At 53.4% G+C, this 27,043-nt stretch overlaps 3 protein-coding genes across 3 annotated transcripts in view; 2 read left to right on the forward strand and 1 right to left on the reverse strand.

Moving 5' to 3' along the window:
- LOC139765829 (uncharacterized) overlaps positions 1-12,912 on the forward strand; it is a 71,084-nt gene extending 58,172 nt beyond the window's left edge. The window contains exon 2 of the mRNA XM_071693644.1: positions 11,515-12,912. Coding sequence (XP_071549745.1) covers positions 11,515-12,668 — 1,154 coding nt within the window. The 3' untranslated portion in view covers positions 12,669-12,912. The remainder of the gene's footprint in view (positions 1-11,514) is intronic.
- The window catches only part of LOC139765831 (apolipoprotein D-like), a 342,288-nt gene that overhangs the window by 304,047 nt on the left and 11,198 nt on the right, over positions 1-27,043 (reverse strand). The window lies entirely within an intron of this gene.
- LOC139765828 (uncharacterized) overlaps positions 14,803-27,043 on the forward strand; it is a 33,616-nt gene continuing 21,375 nt past the window's right edge. The window contains exons 1-3 of the mRNA XM_071693643.1: positions 14,803-18,739; positions 21,138-21,311; positions 24,652-24,797. Coding sequence (XP_071549744.1) covers positions 14,954-18,739; positions 21,138-21,311; positions 24,652-24,797 — 4,106 coding nt within the window. The 5' untranslated portion in view covers positions 14,803-14,953. The remainder of the gene's footprint in view (positions 18,740-21,137; positions 21,312-24,651; positions 24,798-27,043) is intronic.

Below are 27,043 nucleotides of genomic sequence, written 5' to 3' on the forward strand. Positions count from 1 at the left end.
CGTAACGCGCGCACGACGACGTACCGGAGGCTGGACGCGCACGTCCGCGCGATGGACACCCGCTGTCGTAACGCGCGCACGACGACGTACCGGAGGCTGGACGCGCACGTCCGCGCGATGGACACCCGCTGTCGTAACGCGCGCACGACGACGTACCGGAGGCTGGACGCGCACGTTCGAGCGATGGACACCCGCTGTCGTAACGCGCGCACGACGACGTACCGGAGGCTGGACGCGCACGTCCGCGCGATGGACACCCGCTGTCGTAACGCGCGCACGACGACGTACCGGAGGCTGGACGCGCACGTCCGCGCGATGGACACCCGCTGTCGTAACGCGCGCACGACGACGTACCGGAGGCTGGACGCGCACGTCCGCGCGATGGACACCCGCTGTCGTAACGCGCGCACGACGACGTACCGGAGGCTGGACGCGCACGTCCGCGCGATGGACACCCGCTGTCGTAACGCGCGCACGACGACGTACCGGAGGCTGGACGCGCACGTCCGCGCGATGGACACCCGCTGTCGTAACGCGCGCACGACGACGTACCGGAGGCTGGACGCGCACGTCCGCGCGATGGACACCCGCTGTCGTAACGCGCGCACGACGACGTACCGGAGGCTGGACGCGCACGTCCGCGCGATGGACACCCGCTGTCGTAACGCGCGCACGACGACGTACCGGAGGCTGGACGCGCACGTCCGCGCGATGGACACCCGCTGTCGTAACGCGCGCACGACGACGTACCGGAGGCTGGACGCGCACGTCCGCGCGATGGACACCCGCTGTCGTAACGCGCGCACGACGACGTACCGGAGGCTGGACGCGCACGTTCGAGCGATGGACACCCGCTGTCGTAACGCGCGCACGACGACGTACCGGAGGCTGGACGCGCACGTTCGAGCGATGGACACCCGCTGTCGTAACGCGCGCACGACGACGTACCGGAGGCTGGACGCGCACGTCCGCGCGATGGACACCCGCTGTCGTAACGCGCGCACGACGACGTACCGGGAGGCTGGACGCGCACGTCCGCGCGATGGACACCCGCTGTCGTAACGCGCGCACGACGACGTACCGGAGGCTGGACGCGCACGTCCGCGCGATGGACACCCGCTGTCGTAACGCGCGCACGACGACGTACCGGAGGCTGGACGCGCACGTCCGCGCGATGGACACCCGCTGTCGTAACGCGCGCACGACGACGTACCGGAGGCTGGACGCGCACGTCCGCGCGATGGACACCCGCTGTCGTAACGCGCGCACGACGACGTACCGGAGGCTGGACGCGCACGTTCGAGCGATGGACACCCGCTGTCGTAACGCGCGCACGACGACGTACCGGAGGCTGGACGCGCACGTCCGCGCGATGGACACCCGCTGTCGTAACGCGCGCACGACGACGTACCGGAGGCTGGACGCGCACGTCCGCGCGATGGACACCCGCTGTCGTAACGCGCGCACGACGACGTACCGGAGGCTGGACGCGCACGTCCGCGCGATGGACACCCGCTGTCGTAACGCGCGCACGACGACGTACCGGGAGGCTGGACGCGCACGTCCGCGCGATGGACACCCGCTGTCGTAACGCGCGCACGACGACGTACCGGAGGCTGGACGCGCACGTCCGCGCGATGGACACCCGCTGTCGTAACGCGCGCACGACGACGTACCGGGAGGCTGGACGCGCACGTCCGCGCGATGGACACCCGCTGTCGTAACGCGCGCACGACGACGTACCGGAGGCTGGACGCGCACGTCCGCGCGATGGACACCCGCTGTCGTAACGCGCGCACGACGACGTACCGGAGGCTGGACGCGCACGTCCGCGCGATGGACACCCGCTGTCGTAACGCGCGCACGACGACGTACCGGAGGCTGGACGCGCACGTCCGCGCGATGGACACCCGCTGTCGTAACGCGCGCACGACGACGTACCGGAGGCTGGACGCGCACGTTCGAGCGATGGACACCCGCTGTCGTAACGCGCGCACGACGACGTACCGGAGGCTGGACGCGCACGTCCGCGCGATGGACACCCGCTGTCGTAACGCGCGCACGACGACGTACCGGAGGCTGGACGCGCACGTCCGCGCGATGGACACCCGCTGTCGTAACGCGCGCACGACGACGTACCAATATGTTACGCGTTATATATCTACGTCATCCCAGTTCGTACTGACTCACCAATATGTTATCGCGTTATATCTACGTCCCCATTCGTACTGAATGCACCAATATGTTAATCGCGTTATAACTACGTCATCCCATCCGTACTGATCACCAATAGTTATCGCTTATATCTCTACTTCATCCCAGTTCGTACAGATGCACCAAGTTGTTTATCGCGTTATATCTACGTCATCCCAGTTCGTACTGATTCACCAATATGTTATCGCGTTATATCTACGTCATCCCAGTTCGTACTGATGCACCAATATGTTATCGCGTTATATCTACGTCATCCCAGTTCGTACTGATGCACCAATATGTTATCGCGTTATATCTACGTCATCCCAGTTCGTACTGATGCACCATTACGTCATTTCGAATAATTCGGTTTTTAACGATATCTTACCAACAACCCGGGGGTCTTACGACGCGTAGACGACGTAGGGTAATTAGCGTTCTGTAATTAGGCTAATTGCCTCGGTGGTAATACCCCCCCCCCCTCCCGCCCACACATATCCATTGCGACCGCGTCGCGATGCGTTTAATCTCCACTTACGACGCTCAATCTTGAACTCCTCGTCGACCGTGCACCGTGCCGGTGGGTAATGAACGGTACGCACCGTACTGCATGGCTCACCCCACGACGGTACGAGGCTTCACCACGACGGTACGGTCCATGAACAGCAGGAGGGTACGTTCCTTCACCAAGACGGTACGTTTCCTTCACCACGACGGTACGATCCATGAACAGCAGGAGGGTACGTTCCTTCACCACGACGGTACGTTTCCTTCACCACGACGGTACGGTCCATGAACACCAGGAGGGTACGTTCCTTCACCAAGACGGTACGTTTCCTTCACCACGACGGTACGATCCATGAACAGCAGGAGGGTACGTTCCTTCACCACGACGGTACGGTCCATGAACAGCAGGAGGGTACGTTCCTTCACCAAGACGGTACGTTCCTTCACCACGACGGTACGATCCATGAACAGCAGGAGGGTACGTTCCTTCACCACGACGGTACGGTCCATGAACAGCAGGAGGGTACGTTCCTTCACCCCGACGGTACGGCGGCCCTAAGCACGACGGTACGCCCCTTCACCACGACGGTACGACGGCCCTTAAGGCACGACGGTACGCCCCTTCACCACGACGGTACGACGGCCCTTCAGCACGACGGTACGCCCCTTCACCCCAACGGTACGACGGCCCTCAAGCACGACGGTACGCCCCTTCACCACGACGGTACGACGGCCCTTAAGCACGACGGTACGCCCCTTCACCACGACGGCACGGCGCCCTTAAGCACGACGGTACGCCCCTTCACCACGACGGCACGGCGCCCTTAAGCACAACGGTACGCCCCTTCACCACGACGGTACGACGGCCCTTCAGGCACGACGGCCTGGCCTCACAAACGCACGGCTTGACGGGCACGACCAAGGGCGCGCGCACGGGGGGGTCGTCGTGCACGCGAGCGACCCAGCCAGCCATGAGAGGGTCGTGCATGTGGTCCATGATCCCCAGTGGCGACCGTTCGAGCGTGCAAACCTCCCCCCCCCCACTGTGAACACATCCTCCAGCCAGTCATCAGTTCTCCTCCAGTGGTGGCAGCAGAAGACGACGATCGGGTTCCTCACACATCATAATAACCGAACCAACACCCTCTTCCTCCTCCAGGAGGCGCTCCTCCAGGAGGCAGGCGCTCTTCCTCCTCCAGGAGGCAGGCGCTCTTCCTCCTCCAGGAGGGGCTCTTCCTCCTCCAGGATGCGCTCTTCCTCCTCCAGCAGGCGCTCTTCCTCCTCCAGGAGGCGCTCTTCCTCCTCCAGGAGGCAGGCGCTCTTCCTCCTCCAGGAGGCGCTCTTCCTCCTCCAGGAGGCAGGCGCTCTTCCTCCTCCAGGAGGGGCTCTTCCTCCTCCAGGATGCGCTCTTCCTCCTCCAGCAGGCGCTCTTCCTCCTCCAGGAGGCGCTCTTCCTCCAGCAGGCAGGCGCTCTTCCTCCTCCAGCAGGCGCTCTTCCTCCTCCAGGAGGCGCTCTTCCTCCTCCAGCAGGCAGGCGCTCGCTGGGCCGTGTCTCCGTCAACACAGATGTTATGAGAGCCATGAGGAAGGGGGGTTTCATGCGCTGGGGCTTCCGGCCTATGTCCCATCAGATACCTTCGTCAATCCCCCATTCCCCACTCCCGAAGGTGGGGTGTGGGGAAGAAGAAGAAGGAGGAGGAGGAGGGTGGGGAGGGATTGTAACACACACCTGTCTGATGGTGTATCTGTGTGCTTAACACCTGTGTTGGCCACCTGTCTGATGGTGCATCTGTTGTGCATCTGTGGTGGCCACCTGTCCACTGTCTCTGTGGTGGCCACCTGTCTGATGGTGCATCTGTTGTGCATCTGTGGTGGCCACCTGTCCACTGTCTCTGTGGTGGCCACCTGTCCGAACGCGTCTGTGGCACTTGTCTGCTTGTGTTACACCTGTGTGACGCTTCTGTTGTTTACCTGTGTGACGCTTCTGTTGTTTACCTGTGTGACGCTTCTGTTGTTTACCTGTGTGACGCTTCTGTTGTTTATCTGTGTGACGCTTGTGTTGTTTATCTTTGATGCTTGTGTTTACCTGTGTGACGCTTCTGTTGTTTACCTGTGTGACGCTTCTATTGTTTACCTGTGTGACGCTTGTGTTGTTTACCTGTGTAACGCTTGTGTTGTTTACCTGTGTGACGCTTCTGTTGTTTACCTGTGTGACCCTTGAGGTCTTCAAGCGCGTCATCCTTCTGCTGGTGCACAACTCACTTTCATTTGCCCTCTGCACCTGCAGGACGTCATCATTCTGCTGGTGCACAACTCACTTTCATTTGAACTCTGCAACAGCAGGACGTCATCATTCTGCTGGTGCGCAACTCACTTTCATTTGCCATCTGCACCTGCAAGACGTCATCATTCTGCTGGTGCACAACTCACTTTCATTTGCCCTCTGCACCAGCAGGACGTCATCATTCTGCTGGTGCACAACTCACTTTCATTTGCCCTCTGCACCAGCAGGGCGTCATCATTCTGCTGGTGCACAACTCACTTTCATTTGCCCTCTGCACCTGCAGGACGTCATCATTCTGCTGGTGCACAACTCACTTTCATTTGCCCTCCGCACCAGCACGACGCCAATGTTTCTCCCTTCGCTATAACTTCGGCAGAACCCGCCTATGACAACGATCCTCCACCACCATGGGCACAGAAGCCATGTCTCCAATTCATCATCTCTGTCTCCACGATCGCATCTCACCTGTGCGTGGTCTGGCTCTCTCTCTCTCTCTCTCTCTCTCTCTCTCTCCCTCTCTCTCTCTCTCTCTCTCTCTCTCTCTCTCTCTCTCTAAGTCCTCATCTCTCACACAATACGTATCGTAAAGGTCACTTTGAACCAACTGGTCATCTGAATTTCCAACGAAACAACATCTTAAGTTTATGTATGTATGACGTGTGTGTGTGTGTGTGTGTGTGTGTGTGTGTGTGTGTGTGTGTGTGTGTGTGTGTGTGTGTGTGTGTGTTGCGATGCATTTCAGCTCTGGCGAACCTTTGCTGGATGGCTGGGCTGGGTAGCGGGGAATCCACCTGCACACACACACACACACACACACACACACACACACACACACCGCCTGGGTCTTGCCTTGCCCCTCCCGCCCCTGTGGTAGAGTGGGGCGGGTGCCCCGCCCCGCCCCGGCCAGACCAATATACACGTTGCTTGGTCAAGCAGCGATTCTCCTTCCCCTACCAGTGAGCTTGTCCACCTGCGAGAGGTCGTCTCTACCCTGTGGTTTCCACCCTGTGGTCTCCTGTGAGAGGCCTACCCTGTGGTCTCCACCCTGTGGTCTCCACACTGTGGTCTCCTGTAAGAGGCCTGTACTGCGGTTTCCACCCTGTGGTCCTCCTGTGAGAGGTCGTCTACCCTGTGGTCTCCTATGAGATGCCTACCCTGTGGTCTCCCGTACCACACTTACCCTGTGGTCTCCCGTACCACACTTACCCTGTGGTCTCCCGTACCACACTTACCCTGTGGTCTCCCGTACCACACCTACCCTGTAGTTACCCATACCACATCTACCCTGTGGTCTCCCATACCGGACCTACCCTGTGGTCACCCGTACCACACCTACCCTGTGGTCTCCACCCTGTGGTCTACTGTGAGAAGCCTACCCTGTGGTCTCCACCCTGTGGTCTCCCGTACCACACCTACCCTGTGGTCTCCCGTACCACACCTACCCTGTGGTCTCCCGTACCACACCTACCCTGTGGTAAATTCTCGAGAAAAAAAAAAAACGAACAAAATCAGAGAACAGCAACAAAACTAATTCCCAGACTCAGAAATCATTCTTATATGAGTAAAAACTCACCAAACTCTGATAGACGTGTTCACTTCATAATGATTTTGAGAATATAGACGAAATGATCATTTTGGACAGATTCAACACTAAGAACCAGAAACATTTTGAGAATATAGACGAAATGATCAGTTTGGACAGATTCAACACTAAGAATCAAAAACATTTTGAGAATATAGACGAAATGATCATTTTGGACAGATTCAATAATAAGAATCAGAAACATTTTGAGAATATAGACGAAATGATCATTTTGGACAGATTCAACACTAAGAATCAGAGACATTTTGAGAATATAGACGAAATGATCATTTTGGACAGATTCAACACTAAGAATCAGAGACATTTTGAGAATATAGACGAAATGATCATTTTGGACAGATTCAATAATAAGAATCAGAAACATTTTGAGAATATAGACGAAATGATCATTTTGGACAGATTCAACAATAAGAATCAGAAACATTGATATTAAAAGGAAAGGTAATGTAAGAACAATGGGTTTTAAAAGCCTCTTTTCTTTTTTCTTTTGTTTCACAGCACTTTTATATATATATATTACCTGCCCAAGCAGTATATACGAAGACTTTAAAATACCTTTAAATCGAGATAAATAAATAGATAAATACTGTACTATACTGACGTGTGTACATCAGTGTTACAGTGTACCACGAACACTTGTCTCGCTTATCACACTCAGGTCGCAGATAGCTGGTAACCCAATTCTTTTTTCTTTCCAATCTACACTTTCCTATAGAACTCCCTCGGCAGTACCTTTCCCATACATTATATGGTGTTTCCTTTTTTTTTTTTTTTTCTGCCGTGAGTTGAGCCGGAGGGAGAGGTGGGTACAGAAATAGTGCAATTTGCTTTGCTAATCCCGTTTCTATTTAAATCATGCCTGTAATTTTAACCCCTCAGAGCTGGAATTACCAGCTGTAACCCATCTGTAACTCCCCTGTACCCTGCGCCTGTAACCTGTCTGTAACTCCCCTGTACCTTGCGCCTGTAGCCCGTCTGTAACTCCCCTGTACCCTGCGCCTGTAGCCCATCTGTAACTCCCCTGTACCCTGCGCCTGTAACCCGTCTGTAACTCCCCTGTACCCTGCGCCTGTAACCTGTCTGAAACTCCCCTGTACCCTGCGCCTGTAGCCCATCTGTAACTCCCCTGTACTCTGCGCCTGTAACCCGTCTGTAACTCCCCTGTACCCTGCGCCTGTAACCCGTCTGTAACTCCCCTGTACCCTGCGCCTGTAACCTGTCTGAAACTCCACTGTACCCTGCGCCTGTAGCCCGTCTGTAACTCCCCTGTACTCTGCGCCTGTAACCCGTCTGTAACTCCCCTGTACCCTGCGCCTGTAACCCGTCTGTAACTCCCCTGTACCCTGCGCCTGTAACCCGTCTGTAACTCCCCTGTACCCTGCGTCTGTAACCCGTCTGTAACTCCCCTGTACCCTGCGCCTGTAACCCGTCTGAAACTCCCCTGTACCCTGCGCCTGTAGCCCGTCTGTAACTCCCCTGTACCCTGCGCCTGTAACCCGCCTGTAACTCCACTGTACCCTGCGCCTGTAACCTGTCCGAAACTCGCATCCATGACCCCTAGCTGTATCGTCACACTGTAACCCGCGGCTGTACTCGGCGCCTGTAACCCACGTGGGGTATTAGAGGCCCCATCCCCGGCGGGCTGTGTACCGTGAGGGCCACATGGACCAGTAGGTAAGGCCCACTTGCCAAACCATTTCCCTCCACAACCCCTTTTATACCTTCACACACACACACACACACACACCTGCAGCTCTGCCCAGGGCCCACACACTACGCACTTTGACTCCCTCATGACCAAGAACAACTTAGAGAAAGAAAATAGTCAAAAAAAAACTTATGTGAGCTACAGAGACGCCCTTCCAGAGTCTCTCGCCTGTAGAAGGAGTGGCAGTCTCTCCTGCAGAAGGAGTGGCAGTCTCTCCTGCAGAAGGAGTGGCAGTCTCTCCTGCAGAAGGAGTGGCAGTCTCTCCTGCAGAAGGGGTGACAGTCTCTCCTGCAGAAGGAGTGCCAGTCTCTCCTGCAGAAGGAGTGGCAGTCTCTCCTGCAGAAGGAGTGGCAGTCTCTCCTGCAGAGGGAGTGGCAGTCTCTCCTGCAGAAGGGGTGGCAGTCTCTCCTGCAGAAGGGGTGGCAGTCTCTCCTGCAGAAGGAGTGGCAGTCTCTCCTGCAGAAGGAGTGGCAGTCTCTCCTGCAGAAGGGGTGACAGTCTCTCCTGCAGAAGGGGTGGCAGTCTCTAAGGGGTGGCAGTCTCTCCTGCAGAAGGGGTGGCAGTCTCTCCTGCAGAAGGGGTGACAGTCTCTCCTGCAGAAGAAGTGGCAGTCTCTCCTGCAGAAGGAGTGGCAGTCTCTCCTGCAGAAGGGGTGGCAGTCTCTCCTGCAGAAGGAGTGGCAGTCTCTCCTGCAGAAGGAGTGGCAGTCTCTCCTGCAGAAGGGGTGACAGTCTCTCCTGCAGAAGAAGTGGCAGTCTCTCCTGCAGAAGGAGTGGCAGTCTCTCCTGCAGAAGGGGAGGCAGTCTCTCCTGCAGAAGGGGTGATGGAATTCCTCGTAGGTGGGGGCCCGCTGGGTATGGAAGGCATGGGCAAAAGGGCTTTGGCCGCTTGGGACATATGGTTCCTGACCTAACATGCATAGTGTGTGTGTGTGGAGAGAGAGAGAGAGAGAGAGAGAGAGAGAGAGAGAGAGAGAGAGAGAGAGAGAGAGAGAAAGAGAGAGAGAGAGAGAGAGTGTTTCAGTGTGTGTATGTGTATGTGTGTGTGTGTGTGTGTGTGTGTGTGTGTGTGTGTGTGTGTGTGTCTGGAGAGAGAGAGAGAGAGAGAGAGAGAGAGAGAGAGAGAGAGAGAGAGAGAGAGAGTGTTTCAGTGTGTGTATGTGTATGTGTGTGTGTGTGTGTGTGTGTGTGTGTGTGTGTGTGTGTGTGTGTGTGTGTGTGTCTGGAGAGAGAGAGAGAGAGAGAGAGAGAGAGAGAGAGAGAGAGAGAGAGAGAGTGTTTCAGTGTGTGTATGTGTATGTGTGTGTGTGTGTGTGTGTGTGTGTGTGTGTGTGTGTGTGTGTGTGTGTGTGTGTCTGGAGAGAGAGAGAGAGAGAGAGAGAGAGAGAGAGAGAGAGAGAGAGAGAGAGAGAGAGTGTTTCAGTGTGTGTATGTGTATGTGTGTGTGTGTGTGTGTGTGTGTGTGTGTGTGTGTGTCTGGAGAGAGAGAGAGAGAGAGAGAGAGAGAGAGAGAGAGAGAGAGAGAGAGAGAGAGGTGGTAGCGGGATGCTTGGTCAGTGAAGGGTGGAAAGAGGGAGTGGGGGGGACCTGGGGGGGGAGCGAGGGGCGGGCTGGGGGATAGCCGCTGGCCATGTCGGCAAACCATCGCACCGCTGCCCAGCCAGGGATGATACACACACACACACACACACACACACACACACACACACACACATACACTGAAACTCTCTCTCTCTCTCTCTCTCTCTCTCTCTCTCTCTCTCTCTCTCTCTCTCTCTCCACACACACACACACACACATACACTGAAACTCTCTCTCTCTCTCTCTCTCTCTCTCTCTCTCTCTCTCTCTCTCTCTCTCTCTCTCTCTCTCTCTCTCTCTCTCTATCTATCTATCTATCTATATACCTATCTATCTCTCTATCTCCTGTACTAAATCAAAGAGAGACCTTAACGCGAGAGAGAGAGAGAGAGAGAGAGAGAGAGAGAGAGAGAGAGTGTTTCAGTGTATGTGTATGTGTGTGTGTGTGTGAGAGAGAGAGAGAGAGAGAGAGAGAGAGAGAGAGAGAGAGAGAGAGAGAGAGAGAGAGAGAGAGAGAGAGATCCAAAAGCGACACACATTAAATACGTTTGAAGCGGAGGAGGAGGAGGAGGAGGAGGGGGGAGGGGGGAGGGGGGGTAGTTGTGGGTGGAGGCGTGTGGGGAGGTGGGGGGTGTGGGCAAGGGGGGGAGGGGGGGGTAGGGTAGGGTCATGTATTCGCCTTCCCACTATACCTCGCCATACAGGCGACCCAACCACTATATTAACAGCTAAAGCCATCCTTATAGACCTAGACGTGACGTCATCTACGCCTCTGTAGAAATTAGAAAAAAATAAATAAATAAATAAAATTTAAATTTAAAACATTTTTCAGAATTTTTAATTTTTTTTTTTTCCCCCTTTTAACTCATCCATTTTCTTCCCTGTTGACTTCGCCGCCCCCCACGCCCGTTTCCGATCCACCCCGCAAACAGTGGCCAACGGGCCGTTTACAGACGGAGTGGAAGCCCTCTGTTTACCCTGGGGGAAGATAAATTAACCCTTCAACATTATACGTATCAAGGTAAAAAAAAAAATAATTATCTATTCATTTATCAAAAAGAAAACGATCAAATTTGCGTCGCTAAATTTCTCTGAACTCGCAATATAAAATTTATCATACGTGATCGCCATTTCCCGTGTCAGAGAGGTAGCGCCGGGAAACAGACGAAGAATGGGCCCATCCACCCATATACACACATATATGTATAAACATCCATACACGCACATATGTATATATATCAACATACACATATATACATACACAACACATACAGACATATACATACATAGGCACATACAGATATAAGAATACTTCTAAGATATTCATACATATGGATGAATCTCCTTCGACTACGAATATTCAAATATTCATTCTCTTCCCCAAAGTCTGACACGGTCCCTTCCCACGTCATCCGCTAAAGCTTGAAGACAACGTCTGTGTGTCCGCTGTAACGCTAATGTACCTCACGTCAGACGGAAGAACCAGCCTTAACCAAGCTGGAGTTCACAGGACACATACGTAGATGACGGACGGTGGTCTGCAAAAGAGGGAGGGAGGAGAGATGTGTGGGTGTGTGTGTGTGGGTGTGGTGTGTGTGGGGTGCCTTTTTAACCTGTCTGGTCTCCTCTCCTTCTTCAGGTGTTTCGCTCAAGTGTGGCGAAGAGATCATCATTCATCGCGGGGAGCAGAAGGTACTGCGCTTCTGGAGTTCCGAAGACGAACTCCTCAATGTTGACGTCCTGTCGAAGACCCGAGGCGGAGGAGGCGTAGCCTCGACGGGAGCGGGCGTCGGGGGCGGCGGCTCTAGCGGGGCTGGGGCCACTTGGCCCTCCACAGGGAGGTACCCTTCTCATACGGGAAACAATGCGCTGCATGACAGCAGGAGGCCCGCGCCGGGGAACGAGGCGAGCGAGGGCGACTTCTACTACGCCTACGGCTCCAAGCTGCCGACCCTGTCGCCGGCGGCAGCGCCTCCGTCAGGAGCAGCGGGCGCCGCACACCAGCAACAACACGCCACCACCACCACAGAGCTGAGAGGGCAAAGTGCTCCTCCTGCGCAACAGGGCCCCGGCGGGAGCCAACATGATGGTCTGGGTGTTAACAAAGTCTTCTCGGACGATTCCATAATATACGACTTCGAAACCACACACGACCATCCTGAAGACGACGAGAGGGCGGAGAAGGACACACCTCCACGACAAGAGGAGGCTTCGCATTCCACTCACGAACCTGACGGTGGCCGGATCGACGACACTCCGCAGACCACTCACCAAGATCCGGCCAACGCCGAAGACCAGGAAGCCTCGGAGAGCACGACGCTCGGACCACAAGCACAGGAGGCCTCTGTGGGGCCCACGAGATTCAGGCCACAAATACAGGACGCCTCTGTGGGGCCCACAAGACTCAGGCCACAAACACAGGACGCCTCTGTGGGACCCACGAGATTCAGGCCACAAACACAGGACGTCCTCTGTGGGGCCCACGAGACTCCGGCCACAAACACAGGAGGCCTCTGTGGGGCCTACGAGATTCGGGCCACAAGCACAGGACGCCTCTGTGGGGCCCACGAGATTCGGGCCACAAACACAGGACGTCTCTGTGGGGCCCACGAGATTCGGGCCACAAGCACAGGACGCCTCTGTCGGGACCCAGTCGACCGTTGTCGCAAACGGAGCAGCGGGACCCCTGGAGCAAGACAACACACAGGCCGTGTCCACACAGGGGCTGCCGGCGCAGGTCAAGACACCAGAGCAGGAAAGGCAACAGCCCGACGCCGGTGGACTGTTTACTGATGACGCCGAGCCCACCACAGACATAACTGTCCGGGTCACGGCCCAGGACGCCCCAAGCAAACCCGCACCGCAGGATAAACAGTCTCCTGACGAGGCAACAGCTATGCATCCCACCGTGAAGCCGGCCACTACACCTGCAGTAGCGACGACCGAGGCGGAACCGTACACCAAGAGTAATGCACAGGGCGTGGCGGAAGACGCAGAGGACTGGCCCACGGCTGATCAACACACTACTGACGAAGGCGAGGCGTCCACAGAGGCAAGCGTGGCTCGCACGCAACGCCCAGCGGATGGCGACCTTCAAACTGCTGGTTACGACGACCTCATGGTAACAGAACAGACGACCATCGCCACAGAGAGAGATCCTCCCACGACGCCTGTTACCGAAGGGTATGCAGAGCTAGCGACCTTCGCGTCACAGACAGAGGCTCAGGGCGACGGAGGGATGGCCCCAGGACACACCAGGAATGAGGTACATCTCGCAGAAGGCCTGGACGAAACCACCACAGCGTCCGACGGCAACGGTGACCCACACACATACTCCACCAGCGAACCTGAGTATGACGTAACACAGATAACTCACATGGGGCCACTCCACCACACGACCGAGGTCCCACCTGCGTCTGCCCACAGATCTCCAGGGGCAGCTTCGGGAGACGCGCAGGTAGAATCGGTAACACAAGCCCCAGGTATTGTTGCCACAGACGTTTTCTCTACGGTAGCAGAAGTTCCCATCACCACAGACGCTACCACCGCCACAGAGCCCGCTGGTACAGCAGTTCCACCCACCACAGACGTTCCCGACGGTGTTGTCCTCCAGGGCAGTAGGGAGGAACAGACCACAGGAGAGAGCGTCATGATGGAGTTCCCTCGTACAGACCAGATGGAGGAGGCAGCAGACCTCTCCCAGAGCACCGCTGACCTGGAGGAGGATGACTCAAGCAGTGCCGACACGGGAGATGCAGGGGAACAGATCACAGCTCACCATCCCGTAGAGATCGGGCAAGAGGTCCTCGCTGGCATCACCGACGAACCTTCTACAGGCGTCAGAGACGCTGCCGAAGACGTGGGTGGAGCCGAGTTCGATGCAACCAGTGAAGCCACCACAGAAGCGACGAACGTAGAGAGCAAGGACGAAATCCTAGGTACTACGTTGGCGTCAGGAGATGCCACAGAAGAAGCAGTTACACAATTCGCAGATATCACAGAAAACCCTAGACAAGCCACTGGCAGTATCAGAGAAGGAGGCCCCACAGATACCGAAGGGAAACCCGTCACATACACCACAGAAGCAGCCCTCAGGGGAGGGAGCGCCTCAGATACCACAGAGGTCATGGCAGATAACACTGATAGCGAGGTAAAACTCGACCACATGCTGGATGGTGGCCAAAGGGCGGAAGTCACAGCCGGAGACGTCAGCGAGCACGACTTCGATGGTTACGACGACCAAGACACCTACCACTTCTTCATCGACCAGGAGGAGACGAAGGAGACCTGGGAGGACGCCCAGATCAATGATGACGGAGAAATGGAAACCACCACCTCCGCCTTCTCGACCAGGGAAGAGCCTGGAGACGTCGGCGAACCTGAGAAGACACCTGCCACAGGCTCTCCAGCCGAAGGTGAGGACGTCCTCGCCGACACTCAGTCCACTACTGAAAACTTCTACTTCCAAGACACTCTGGCCCCCGGGGATAGGAACGAGGAGGACCTGGGCGCGACCGATGCCAGGACACAGCAGCCAGAAGACGAGGAAGAGTCTGTTGGTGACCAAAACCTGGGATTCGACACCGGTACGTCACCAGCAGCAGCAGCAGACTCCACCTTACTGACAGACCCAAGCGGGGATGAAGGTCCTAAGACAGACGCAGGTGATACCGCTGGTGGGGGAGGCGATCTAGGGGTCGGAGGGTCAGGCGCTGCCAAAGATACCCCCACCGTCCTCAAGACGACTGGATCCTCCTCCAGCGACGATGACCACGACAGCCACGGCGACATCTTCGACGCCATCATAGAGCAGCTGACGGAGGACCTCGAGAGAGGCGCCCACGAAACGCACGCGCCGGTCGAGCCTTTCTTCCTGGACATCAACAGTCTACTCAGAGAGGAGCCCACCACAGCTGAGGAGCTGGGTACGAGCGGCGCCCACGACGCCCCAGCACCCCAGCTGACCCTGGGCCACCAAGAGACAGAGTCGTCCTTCAAGGACGACCCCAAAGACCGAGGACGAGGTGACCACAGCGTCGGATGTACCTACCCACACGCTGGCACCAGGTTCCTTTGCCATGGGCGGGTTCATGGACCTGAGCATGGCGGCCATGCTCGACGACACGACACGCTCTACCACGGACCTGACGGAGGCGCCGACGGAGGCACTGACGACGACCGCACCAGCAGAGGAACGTACTGAGGGGGCTCCGACGGTCGCGCTGGACTACGACTATCCCAATATCACCGAGGACGACAGTTTCAAGGGCTATGACTACTACGAGCACCTGGTCGACTCGCTCACTGCCCAGGACAGCCCCTACAAGGACGAGGAGGAGGGACAAAGGAAGACATCTGGCACAGAGCCACACGAAACGGACGCGGCGCCAGACGCGGAACTCACCAACCTGGAATTCTCTGCAGTAGACTCTCTAGCGACGATGGTATCCACGAAGAACAGCGCTCGCGAGGACCTAGATGAGGGGAACCAAGATCCCGTCATGACAGGTGAACAGGTGACGGGCGACAGCGAGGGAGCCACCACGACGGAGGGTCCATCCACGGAGGAACCCGACTCCACCACCAGTACCCCAGCGACTGACGGTTACGCTGACGAGGCCACGGCCACTCCAGACGTCGACGGGGACGCCACGACGGCATTCTCCGTTCCCCTGGTGGTCCTACGGAACCAGGAGATGCTCAACGACCTTCTCAACACGCAGGGCGTGAGCGGCGCCAGCAAGGTGGTCATTAGGGAGCAGGGGAGCAAAGTGGCCATCAACCACCCAGCTCACCAGAAGCACGACCCTCAACTCCACGACACAACCGCGGGAGCTTCCTCTCACGTCGACGCCAGCGCGGCGGCGCCTTCAGGAACTTCTGCAGTAGTACAGGACGACACATTACAAACGAATGCAACTAATCCCGAAGTGGCTGAGGTGGGGTCTCCTGCAGGGGCAGTGCAAACACCAGACACACGCGACCAGGACGAGACCCCTGCGATGTCTTCCTCGGCAGAGAACCAAGACACGACGACCATCACCACCCCAACAACATCTTCGTCGGCAGAGAACCAAGACACGACGACCATTGATGACGATCTCACCGACCTGAGGCAACACCTGGGTGCGTTCCAGACCACGGCGGCCACCGCTGCGGACGACGTCACCGACGAAGGAGTCGACGAGACCACAACTTCGTCAGTAGCGACCGACGGCACCACCCAGAACCCCGAGCTGGCCACTATCCTCATCCCCTACTCCTTCGTCCAGTACCTGGGGCACGCCTCCGGCGGCTCGCAGGGGCAAGACGCCCCTAGGGATCCGGTGGCTCAGGAGGAACACCTGCAATCACAACACAGAGGCGAGGACACGCCAGGAGATGGTGATCAGGAGAGACCAGCCTATGGCGAAGGCAGCTCAGTAGATGGTGAAGATAGTCATTATGGTGATGGAAGGCCAGTAACTGATGGTGAAGTGAGCCTGAACTATGGTGAGGGGAGTTCAGCGTATAGTGAGAAAGGTCCGCTTCAAGATGGTGAACCGGGCTTAGATCATGGTGAGGGTAGCTCCGTGTATGGGGCAGAGAAGCCACTGTATAGTGAGGGAGTAAGACCCGTGCGTGGTGAGACACAGCCAGTGTATGGTGATGGTGTTGCCCTGGATGGCGAGGCAAGTCCTGGAGATGGAGACAGTCCAATCGATGGTGAAATTAGTCTAGCGAACAGTGGAGTAAATCCAAGTTATGGTGAAGACAGCACAGCGCATGTCGAAACAAGACTAGGGTATGGTGACGAAGAAAGTATAGTGTATGATGCCTTATACCCAGTGAACAGAGAGAAGGAGAGTGTACACAGTGCATCAAGGCCGACTAATGGTGAAGACAGCCTAGCGTATGGTGACGCAAGTCTAGCGTATGGTGACGCAAGTCCAGATCACAGCGAGCCACGCCCTCAGCAGGAAGGTCCAGTACGTGGTGAAGGTGCCCAATCACATGATGGCCAGGAGAGTCTCGTGTATGGTGACAGACTTGCGTATGGTGAAGAAAGTCTCGCGTATGGTGATCAAAGACCATCGTATGGTGAGGACTCTGTGTATGGTGATGAAGCCAGGCCAGCGTATGGCGAAGGTTCGGTGTATGGTGATGACGCAGAGCCAGCGTATGGTGAGGGAGGTGTCGCGTATGGTGAGGTAGCCAGGCCGGTGTATGGTGATGGCTCGGTGTACGGCGATGGAGCACGACCCATGTACGGCGAGGAGAGCGCAGGCAGGCCGCTCTACGACGTCGACGGTAACCCAACGTACGGCGGCGTCGAGCGTGTATCGTACGGTGGGGGCGGCAGTCCGGCGTACGGCAGCGATGGTGGGTCCGTCTCCGGGGGCCCCGTGGGTGGAGGGATCAGCCGCAAGGACGACGCGGGCCTGACAGACTACGGCGGGGAGTCGCCCTTCTTCATCAAGCTGCCTGGGAGCCCGAACGCCGTGCCGGTCTACCTGGAGTACGAGCCAGTGCAGGTCAAGTACGTCTCGTCGGAGCGAACGGACGAGTACGCCCACAACGCATCGAGTCCCGGGGGCGTCGCGGGGGTAGGAGACGAGGACGTGGGGCTCCAGGAGCGTGAGGACGAAGGTGGCAGTGTCGAGGATGTCGCTGCACCCAGCGGCACATCCCCACACGGAGGTGCGCCAGATGCAGCACAGGTCGAATCTGAAGTGCGAGAGAACGCGACACAGGAAGAACACTCCAGCCCACCTTCAGGAAACGACTCCCTCAGCGCCACCCTCATGAACGGAATCTACCGTATATTGGACAACGTGGCCGTCGCCGTCAACAACCAGTTCTCCGAAGAGGCAGGAGGCCCCAAGCAACAGGACGAAGCCAACTTCATACCTCACAAGCCCTTCGGGGAGAGGCCGGACCCGTTCTTCCTGATGGAGGCTCCGCAGCTCGGCGAGCACAACTCACACCAGCCTCCACCACAACCGCCACCGCTGGACGCCAACCACACAGACGGTGGCGCCACGGACGACGGAAAGGAGGAGAGCTACTCCGTCGACGTCTCGGGGAAACTGGGCTTCGACGGCGGTGAGGGCGCGCCGGGGACGAAGGAGTCGGTAGGCACGGTCGAGGACGTCCCCATCGGCCTCAAGCAAGAGATCCTATACCCAGGGGATTACTACAGCCACCACGCGTACACCGGGGTGAACCTGAGCTCCCTCATCAACCCGGTGTTCGACCTGAGCACCAAGCCGACCACGGAGTCGCACGAAGATCGCATGAACCCCCAGTACACGCCCTTCCCCATCACCACCAACCCCCCGCGTCGCATGACCCCACGCCCCGTCCACGCGCTGCTGGGTCCTCAGCGGACACGCGGCCAAGAGAGTGGGTCATCCCCCGTCGAGATGCCCAAGCCAGTCGCCTCGACCGAGACCCCGGTGACGAAGGGGCTGGCGAGCGTCGAGTACTCGCCCATCCCCGCCGCCGACTTCCACGACTCGTACGACGCCTCGTACATCCCAGGGTACTTCTACGAGCAGGAAAACCGCATCCAGCCGCCCACCGGAGACCCTGCGGTCGGGAAGGACGCGTTCCACGGGCCACGGTCCCCGGCCGACGAGGGCGTCGCCGTCGCTCTGGACGACACCAGACGCGTCTCCGCGGCGCCCTACAAGATCACCGACGACGCAGCCCTCACGCTAGCGTCGCTGACGAGCGCCACACTGACGGCACAGGACGCGTCGGGCGGCACCGCTCCCACGGCCGCCCAAGCAGCAGCCGCCGGCGAGGAGGAGGAGGAAGAGGCCACAGCCTCCGGCAGCAACGTTCCTCCTCCGTCAGATCACTTCACAGCGCATCAACAGGTGAACGAAAAATAAAAAAAAAATCGAGTTCTGTTCTGTCATGCGATTATAGAACCGTTAGCCTACTTCCAATAGTTATGTTCGTGTGATGAAGGAACAGTTAGCATTACAGAGAGGTAATTCATGTAGTGTGATTACAGAACAGTTAGCATTACAGAGAGGTAATTCAAATAGTGTGATTAAGGAACAGTTCACCGCATCTACACTGGCAATTAATACATGCTGTGGTGTGAGGTGAGGAGCAGCAGCGTAATTTTAAACGCAAGTGAGAGTTGAATACAGTTTTGTATGTTGGGTGGGAGAGCCCGGTGTGAGGTGGTGGCTAGCTGGTCTGTGTGAGGTGGGGTGGGCCACCTTATAGCTGTGGCCCAGTGTAGCAGTGGCCAGGATAGCTACTGTGAGGGGAGCAGCCTATAGCTGTGGCCCAGTGTATCAGTGGCTAGCTAGCCAGCGTGAGGGGGGGCCACACATAGCTGTGGCCCAGTGTATCAGTACCTAGCTAGCCAGTGTGAGGGGGGGACCACACTATAGCTGTGGCCCAGTGTATCACTGGCTAGCTAGCCACTGTGAGGGGGGCCACACTAGAGATGTGGCCCAGTGTAGCAGTGGTTAGCTAGCCAGTGTGAGGGGGGCCACACTATAGCTGTGGCCCAGTGTATCAGTGGCTAGCTAGCCAGTGTGAGGGGGGCCACACTATAGCTGTGGCCCAGTGTATCAGTGGCTAGCTAGTCAGTGTGAGGGGGGCCACACTATAGCTGTGGCCCAGTGTATCAGTGGCTAGCTAGCCAGTGTGAGGGGGGCCACACTATAGCTGTGGCCCAGTGTATCACTGGCTAGCTAGCTACTGTGAGGGGACCACACATAGCTGTGGCCCAGTGTATCACTGGCTAGCTAGCTACTGTGAGGGGACCACACATAACTGTGGCCCAGTGTATCAGTGGCTAGCTAGCCAGTGTGAGGGGGCCACACTAGAGATGTGGCCCTGTGTATCAGTACCTAGCTAGCCACTGTGAGGAGGGCCACACTATAGCTGTGGCCCAGTGTATCAGTGGCTAGCTAGCCAGTGTGAGGGGGACCACACATAGCTGTGGCCCAGTGTATCAGTGGCTAGCTAGCCAGTGTGAGAGGGCCACACTATAGCTGTGGCCCAGTGTATCAGTGGCTAGCTAGCCAGTGTGAGGGGGGCCACACTAGAGCTGTGGCCCAGTGTATCAGTGGCTAGCTAGCCAGTGTGAGGGTGACCACACTATAGCTGTGGCCCAGTGTATCACTGGCTAGCTAGCCAGTGTGAGGGGGCCACACTAGAGATGTGGCCCTGTGTATCAGTACCTAGCTAGCCAGTGTGAGGGGGGGACCACACTATAGCTGTGGCCCAGTGTAGCAGTGGTTAGCTAGCCAGTGTGAGGGGGGCCACACTATAGCTGTGGCCCAGTGTAGCAGTGGTCAGGATAGCCAGTGTGTCGGGGGCCACACTATAGCTGTGGCCGTGTATCAGTGGCTAGCTAGCCAGTGTGAGAGGGCCACACTATAGCTGTGGCCCAGTGTATCAGTGGCTAGCTAGCCAGTGTGAGGGGGCCACACTAGAGATGTGGCCCTGTGTATCAGTGGCTAGCTAGCCAGTGTGAGGGGGGGCCACACTATAGCTGTGGCCCAGTGTATCAGTGGCTAGCTAGCCAGTGTGAGGGGGGCCACACTAGAGCTGTGGCCCAGTGTATCAGTGGCTAGCTAGCCAGTGTGAGGGGGGCCACACTATAGCTGTGGCCCAGTGTATCAGTACCTAGCTAGCCAGTGTGAGGGGAGGCCCACACTATAGCTGTGGCCCAGTGTATCAGTGGCTAGCTAGCCAGTGTGAGGGGGGCCACACTATAGCTGTGGCCCAGTGTATCAGTGGCTAGCTAGCCAGTGTGAGGGGGGCCACACTATAGCTGTGGCCCAGTGTATCAGTGGCTAGCTAGCCAGTGTGAGGGGGGCCACACTAGAGATGTGGCCCAGTGTATCAGTGGCTAGCTAGCCAGTGTGAGGGGGGCCACACTATAGCTGTGGCCCAGTGTATCAGTGGCTAGCTAGCCAGTGTGAGGGGGGCCACACTATAGCTGTGGCCCAGTGTATCAGTGGCTAGCTAGCCAGTGTGAGGGGGGGCCACACTATAGCTGTGGCCCAGTGTATCAGTGGCTAGCTAGCCAGTGTGAGAGGACCACACTATAGCTGTGGCCCAGTGTATCAGTGGCTAGCTAGCCAGTGTGAGGGGGGCCACACTAGAGCTGTGGCCCAGTGTATCAGTGGCTAGCTAGCCAGTGTGAGGGGGGCCACACACCAGAGCTGGGGGGGAGGCGCGGCGCGCGCGCCCACAAGATCACCAAACTGACTCTCGTTTTCCCACACCCACCCACACCCACAGGTCTGGTCCTTCCCACAGTCCAGGGAGGAACCCGGTGGCCAGGAGGACCCCGTGCCGTACGACCCCGTGCCCTACGACCCCGTGCACCACGCCCCGACGACGCGCACCTACACGGCCTTCTACTCCCCGCGCGAAATACCAGGCATTGACCCCTCCATCTTCGGCTACAGGAAGGTCAGCTTCCTGTAATCTCACACACACACACACACACACACACACACACACACACACACACGAGCCAATATTCCTTAACTGAAACACATAACTTCGTTTTAAAAGACAATTACAGTTCTGTATTACAGTGGGGGATACATAACTTCGTTTTAAAAGACAATCACAGTTCAACATTACAGTGGGGGATACATAACTTCGTTTTAAAAGACAATTACAGTTCTGTATTACAGTGGGGGATACATAACTTCGTTTTAAAAGACCATTACAGTTCAACATTACAGTGGGGGATACATAACTTCGTTTTAAAAGACAATCACAGTTCAACATTACAGTGGGGGATACATAACTTCGTTTTAAAAGACAATTACAGTTCTGTATTACAGTGGGGGATACATAACTTCGTTTTAAAAGACCATTACAGTTCAACATTACAGTGGGGGATACATAACTTCGTTTTAAAAGACAATCACAGTTCAACATTACAGTGGGGGATACATAACTTCGTTTTAAAAGACAATTACAGTTCTGTATTACAGTGGGGGATACATAACTTCGTTTTAAAAGACCATTACAGTTCAACATTACAGTGGGGGATACATAACTTCGTTTTAAAAGACAATCACAGTTCAACATTACAGTGGGGGATACATAACTTCGTTTTAAAAGACAATTACAGTTCTGTATTACAGTGGGTGGATACATAACTTAGTTTTAAAAGACAATTACAGTTCAACATTACAGTGGGTGGATACATAACTTCGTTTTAAAAGACAATTACAGTTCAACATTACAGTGGGGGATACATAACCTAGTTTTAAAAGACAATTACAGTTCTGTATTACAGTGGTGGATACATAACTTCGCTTTAAAAGCCAATTACAGTTCAACATTACAGTGGGGGGTACATAACTTCGTTTTAAAAGCCAATTACAATTCTACATTACAGTGGGGGATACATAACTTCGTTTTAAAAGCCAATTACAGTTCTACATTACAGTGGGGGATACATAGCTTCGTTTTAAAAGCCAATTACAGTTCAACATTACAGTGGGGGATACATAACTTCGTTTTAAAAGCCAATTACAGTTCAACATTACAGTGGGGGATACATAACTTCGTTTTAAAAGCCAATTACAGTTCAACATTACAGTGGGGGATACATAACTTCGTTTTAAAAGACAATTACAGTTCTGTATTAGTGGTGGATACATAACTTGGTTTTAAAACACAATTACAGTTCAACATTACAGTGGAGGATACATAACTTCGTTTTAAAAGACAATTACAGTTCTGTATTAGTGGTGGATACATAACTTGGTTTTAAAACAATTACAGTTCAACATTACAGTGGTGGATACATAACTTGGTTTTAAAACACAATTACAGTTCAACATTACAGTGGAGGATACATAACTTCGTTTTAAAAGACAATTACAGTTCAACATTACAGTGGGGGATACATAACTTCGTTTTAAAAGACAATTACAGTTCAACATTACAGTGGGGGATACATAACTTCGTTTTAAAAGACAATTACAGTTCTGTATTAGTGGTGGATACATAACTTGGTTTTAAAACACAATTACAGTTCAACATTACAGTGGGGGATACATAACTTCGTTTTAAAAGCCAATTACAGTTCAACATTACAGTGGGGGATACATAACTTCGTTTTAAAAGACAATTACAGTTCTGTATTAGTGGTGGATACATAACTTGGTTTTAAAACACAATTACAGTTCAACATTACAGTGGGGGATACATAACTTCGTTTTAAAAGACAATTACAGTTCTGTATTAGTGGTGGATACATAACTTGGTTTTAAAACACAATTACAGTTCAACATTACAGTGGGGGATACATAACTTCGTTTTAAAAGCCAATTACAGTTCAACATTACAGTGGGGGATACATAACTTCGTTTTAAAAGACAATTACAGTTCTGTATTAGTGGTGGATACATAACTTGGTTTTAAAACACAATTACAGTTCAACATTACAGTGGGGGATACATAACTTCGTTTTAAAAGACAATTACAGTTCTGTATTAGTGGTGGATACATAACTTGGTTTTAAAACAATTACAGTTCAACATTACAGTGGTGGATACATAACTTGGTTTTAAAACACAATTACAGTTCAACATTACAGTGGAGGATACATAACTTCGTTTTAAAAGACAATTACAGTTCAACATTACAGTGGGGGATACATAACTTCGTTTTAAAAGACAATTACAGTTCAACATTACAGTGGGGGATACATAACTTCGTTTTAAAAGACAATTACAGTTCTGTATTAGTGGTGGATACATAACTTGGTTTTAAAACACAATTACAGTTCAACATTACAGTGGGGGATACATAACTTCGTTTTAAAAGACAATTACAGTTCTGTATTAGTGGTGGATACATAACTTGGTTTTAAAACAATTACAGTTCAACATTACAGTGGTGGATACATAACTTGGTTTTAAAACACAATTACAGTTCAACATTACAGTGGAGGATACATAACTTCGTTTTAAAAGACAATTACAGTTCAACATTACAGTGGGGGATACATAACTTCGTTTTAAAAGACAATTACAGTTCAACATTACAGTGGGGGATACATAACTTCGTTTTAAAAGACAATTACAGTTCAACATTACAGTGGGGATACATAACTTCGTTTTAAAAGACAATTACAGTTCAACATTACAGTGGGTGGATACATAACTTCGTTTTAAAAGACAATTACAGTTCTGTATTACAGTGAGGGAGACATAACTTCGTTTTAAAAGACAATTACAGTTCTGTATTACAGTGGGTGGATACATAACTTCGTTTTAAAAGACAATTACAGTTCTGTATTACAGTGGGGGATACATAACTTCGTTTTAAAAGACCATTACAGTTCAACATTACAGTGGGTGGATACATAACTTCGTTTTAAAAGACAATTACAGTTCTGTATTACAGTGGGGGATACATAACTTCGTTTTAAAAGACAATTACAGTTAAACATTACAGTGGGGGGGGATACATAACTTCGTTTTAAAAGCCAATTACAGTTCAACATTACAAAGGGGGGTACATAACTTCGTTTTAAAAGCCAATTACAGTTCAACATTACAGTGGGGGATACATAACTTCGTTTTAAAAGACAATTACAGTTCTGTATTACAGTGGGGGGTTACTTAACCTCGTTTTAAAAGACAATTACAGTTCAACATTACAGTGGGGGATACATAACTGTACTATTTTGAAGACTAGTTTAATTCTGATATTTGAAATCCTATTTAAAGACTCTGAGTCAATTTCTCTTCCACCTCTTCCACTTCTTCCACTCCCGCAGGTGCCACAGGAAGGGAGCAGCGCCCTTGTACCCACGTACGACCTGCCGGAGGCGCAGGAGGAGGAGGAGGTCGTACCCACAGCCGCGGGTGGGGGACCGAACCCTGGGCCAGCCCACCAGGCTCTGCTGGGCCCCCAGTTCTTCAAGTGAGTCATCCACACACACACACACACACACACACACACACACGGTGAAGACGTGCGTGATGCGAAGGTCAGCGGAATGACCTTGGGATAGTGTGAGAGAGAGAGAGAGAGAGAGAGAGAGAGAGAGAGAGAGAGAGAGAGAGAGAGAGAGAGAGAGAGAAAATGAGTTTCAACGAACGGGGTCGTTAGGCGAACGAGCTCAATGGTGTCTTGTCGTTAGATGTGGTATTAGAGATATACACCAATAAAATACAACAGGAGTATAGGTGGATAAAGAACTGGATTCAAAGTTCATAATAAAGTATTTTTAGAGATGATACTAAACACCATTGAACATATATCATTAACATACTCCATATGAACTTGAGAAAAGCCATTTGGAATGTTCACTCGGTCTCCAAGTGGAGAACACAGCGCTAAGGGAATAGACAAGGGCACATATCTGTGTAGTTGCTTTAGAAAATAATAATAAAAACACCTTCAACTCTCACAATATACATTGACGCTCCCTCCCTCCATCCCCATACACCCTACACACTCCCTCTAGTCTTACACCACAATACACCCTCACATACCCAACACTCTACCCTCCCGATACACCCCATATACACATACACACCCTACACACTCCCCCTAGTCTTACACCACAATACACCCTCCCATACCCAACACTCTACCATCCCAATACACCCCATATACACATATACCCTATACACACTCCCTCTAGTCTTACACCACAATACACCCACACATACCCAACACTCTACCATCCCAATACACCCCATATACACATACACCCTACACACTCCCCCTAGCCTTACACCACAATACACCCTCCTATACCCAACACTCTACCCTCTCGATACACCCCCTTACATACACATACACATACACACCCTACACACTCCCCCTAGTCTTACACCACAATACACCCTCACATACCCAACACTCTACCCTCCCAATACACCCTATATACACATACACACCCTACACACTCCCCCTAGTCTTACACCACAATACACCCTCACAAACCCAACACTCTACCCTCCCAATACACCCACATACACACACATACACCCCCTACACTCAACACTACACCCAAAAATCTATTCCCTTTCGTTCAAGAAAAACTCTTAATGTTGCCCCACAGCGAAGCAGGATGCGAATGAGCCCCAAAATTGGCATATTCATAAGGGAAAAGTCCATGCCCGGGTGTATACCAACACCTGTGAGTGTGTGTGAGTGTGTGGGGGGGTGTGAGTGTGAGGGTGTGAGTGTGGGGACATCCCGTGAGGTCAGCGACCTCCACAAGGGCGCCAGAAGCGATTCTTTACCACACGAAGTCGCCTGTCCTTCCCCCCTGGACACTGTTAACCCCATCCTAGCCCACACCGATCGAATTCGTCTCCCACCCACCGCTTTAAATCTCCTCTAAATCCATTAATATTTCTAGTTTCCCCACGAATTCCAAAATGATTATAATCTACAAAGACTCAGGGACCCGGTGGTATATGGCATTAAGGGAGAAATAAACGAAGATCGAGAGAAATTACGCGAAAACAAAGGTTTTTTTTTTTTAAGAAATTCAGCAAACATGGCGGGTGGAAGACGACGCCTGACATCTCACACAGTTTGGTATTTACCCGCGGTTCATGAGACTTGCCCGCTCAACCTGGGGGCACAATGTACTTTTACTATATATATATATATATATATATATATATATATATATATATATATATATATATATATATATATATAATATATATATTCCTATGAGTCCACGGGGGAAAATGACACACGACAAGTTCCCAAGTGCACTTTCGTGTCATAATCACATCATCAGGGGAGACACGAGAGAGAAATATAACAGTCAGTTGATATACATATATATATATATATATATATAATGACGCTGAACAGAACCCAAGGGTCGCATTCAGAAACAAAGTTTTCTTTAGTCTTCACAACAGGTAACTTTAAGACACACACACACACACTCACACACACACACACACACACTCTCACACACACACACACACACACACACTCACACACACACACACACACTCACACACACACACGACTTCAAGAAAATGGCGTGTGTGTCTATTTACGAAGTGCCTACCACAGACATGGCCAGCATCACAATTTCTTCATTTTCTTTTTCTTTTTTTTCAATTATTCAGCGGTGAAGCCAGCACCCACGCCCTCTCTGGCTGCCGTGGGCTCACACCCTCACACCC

Source organism: Panulirus ornatus, chromosome 56 (assembly GCF_036320965.1).
Source record: "Panulirus ornatus isolate Po-2019 chromosome 56, ASM3632096v1, whole genome shotgun sequence".
Classification (NCBI taxonomy): domain Eukaryota; kingdom Metazoa; phylum Arthropoda; class Malacostraca; order Decapoda; family Palinuridae; genus Panulirus; species Panulirus ornatus.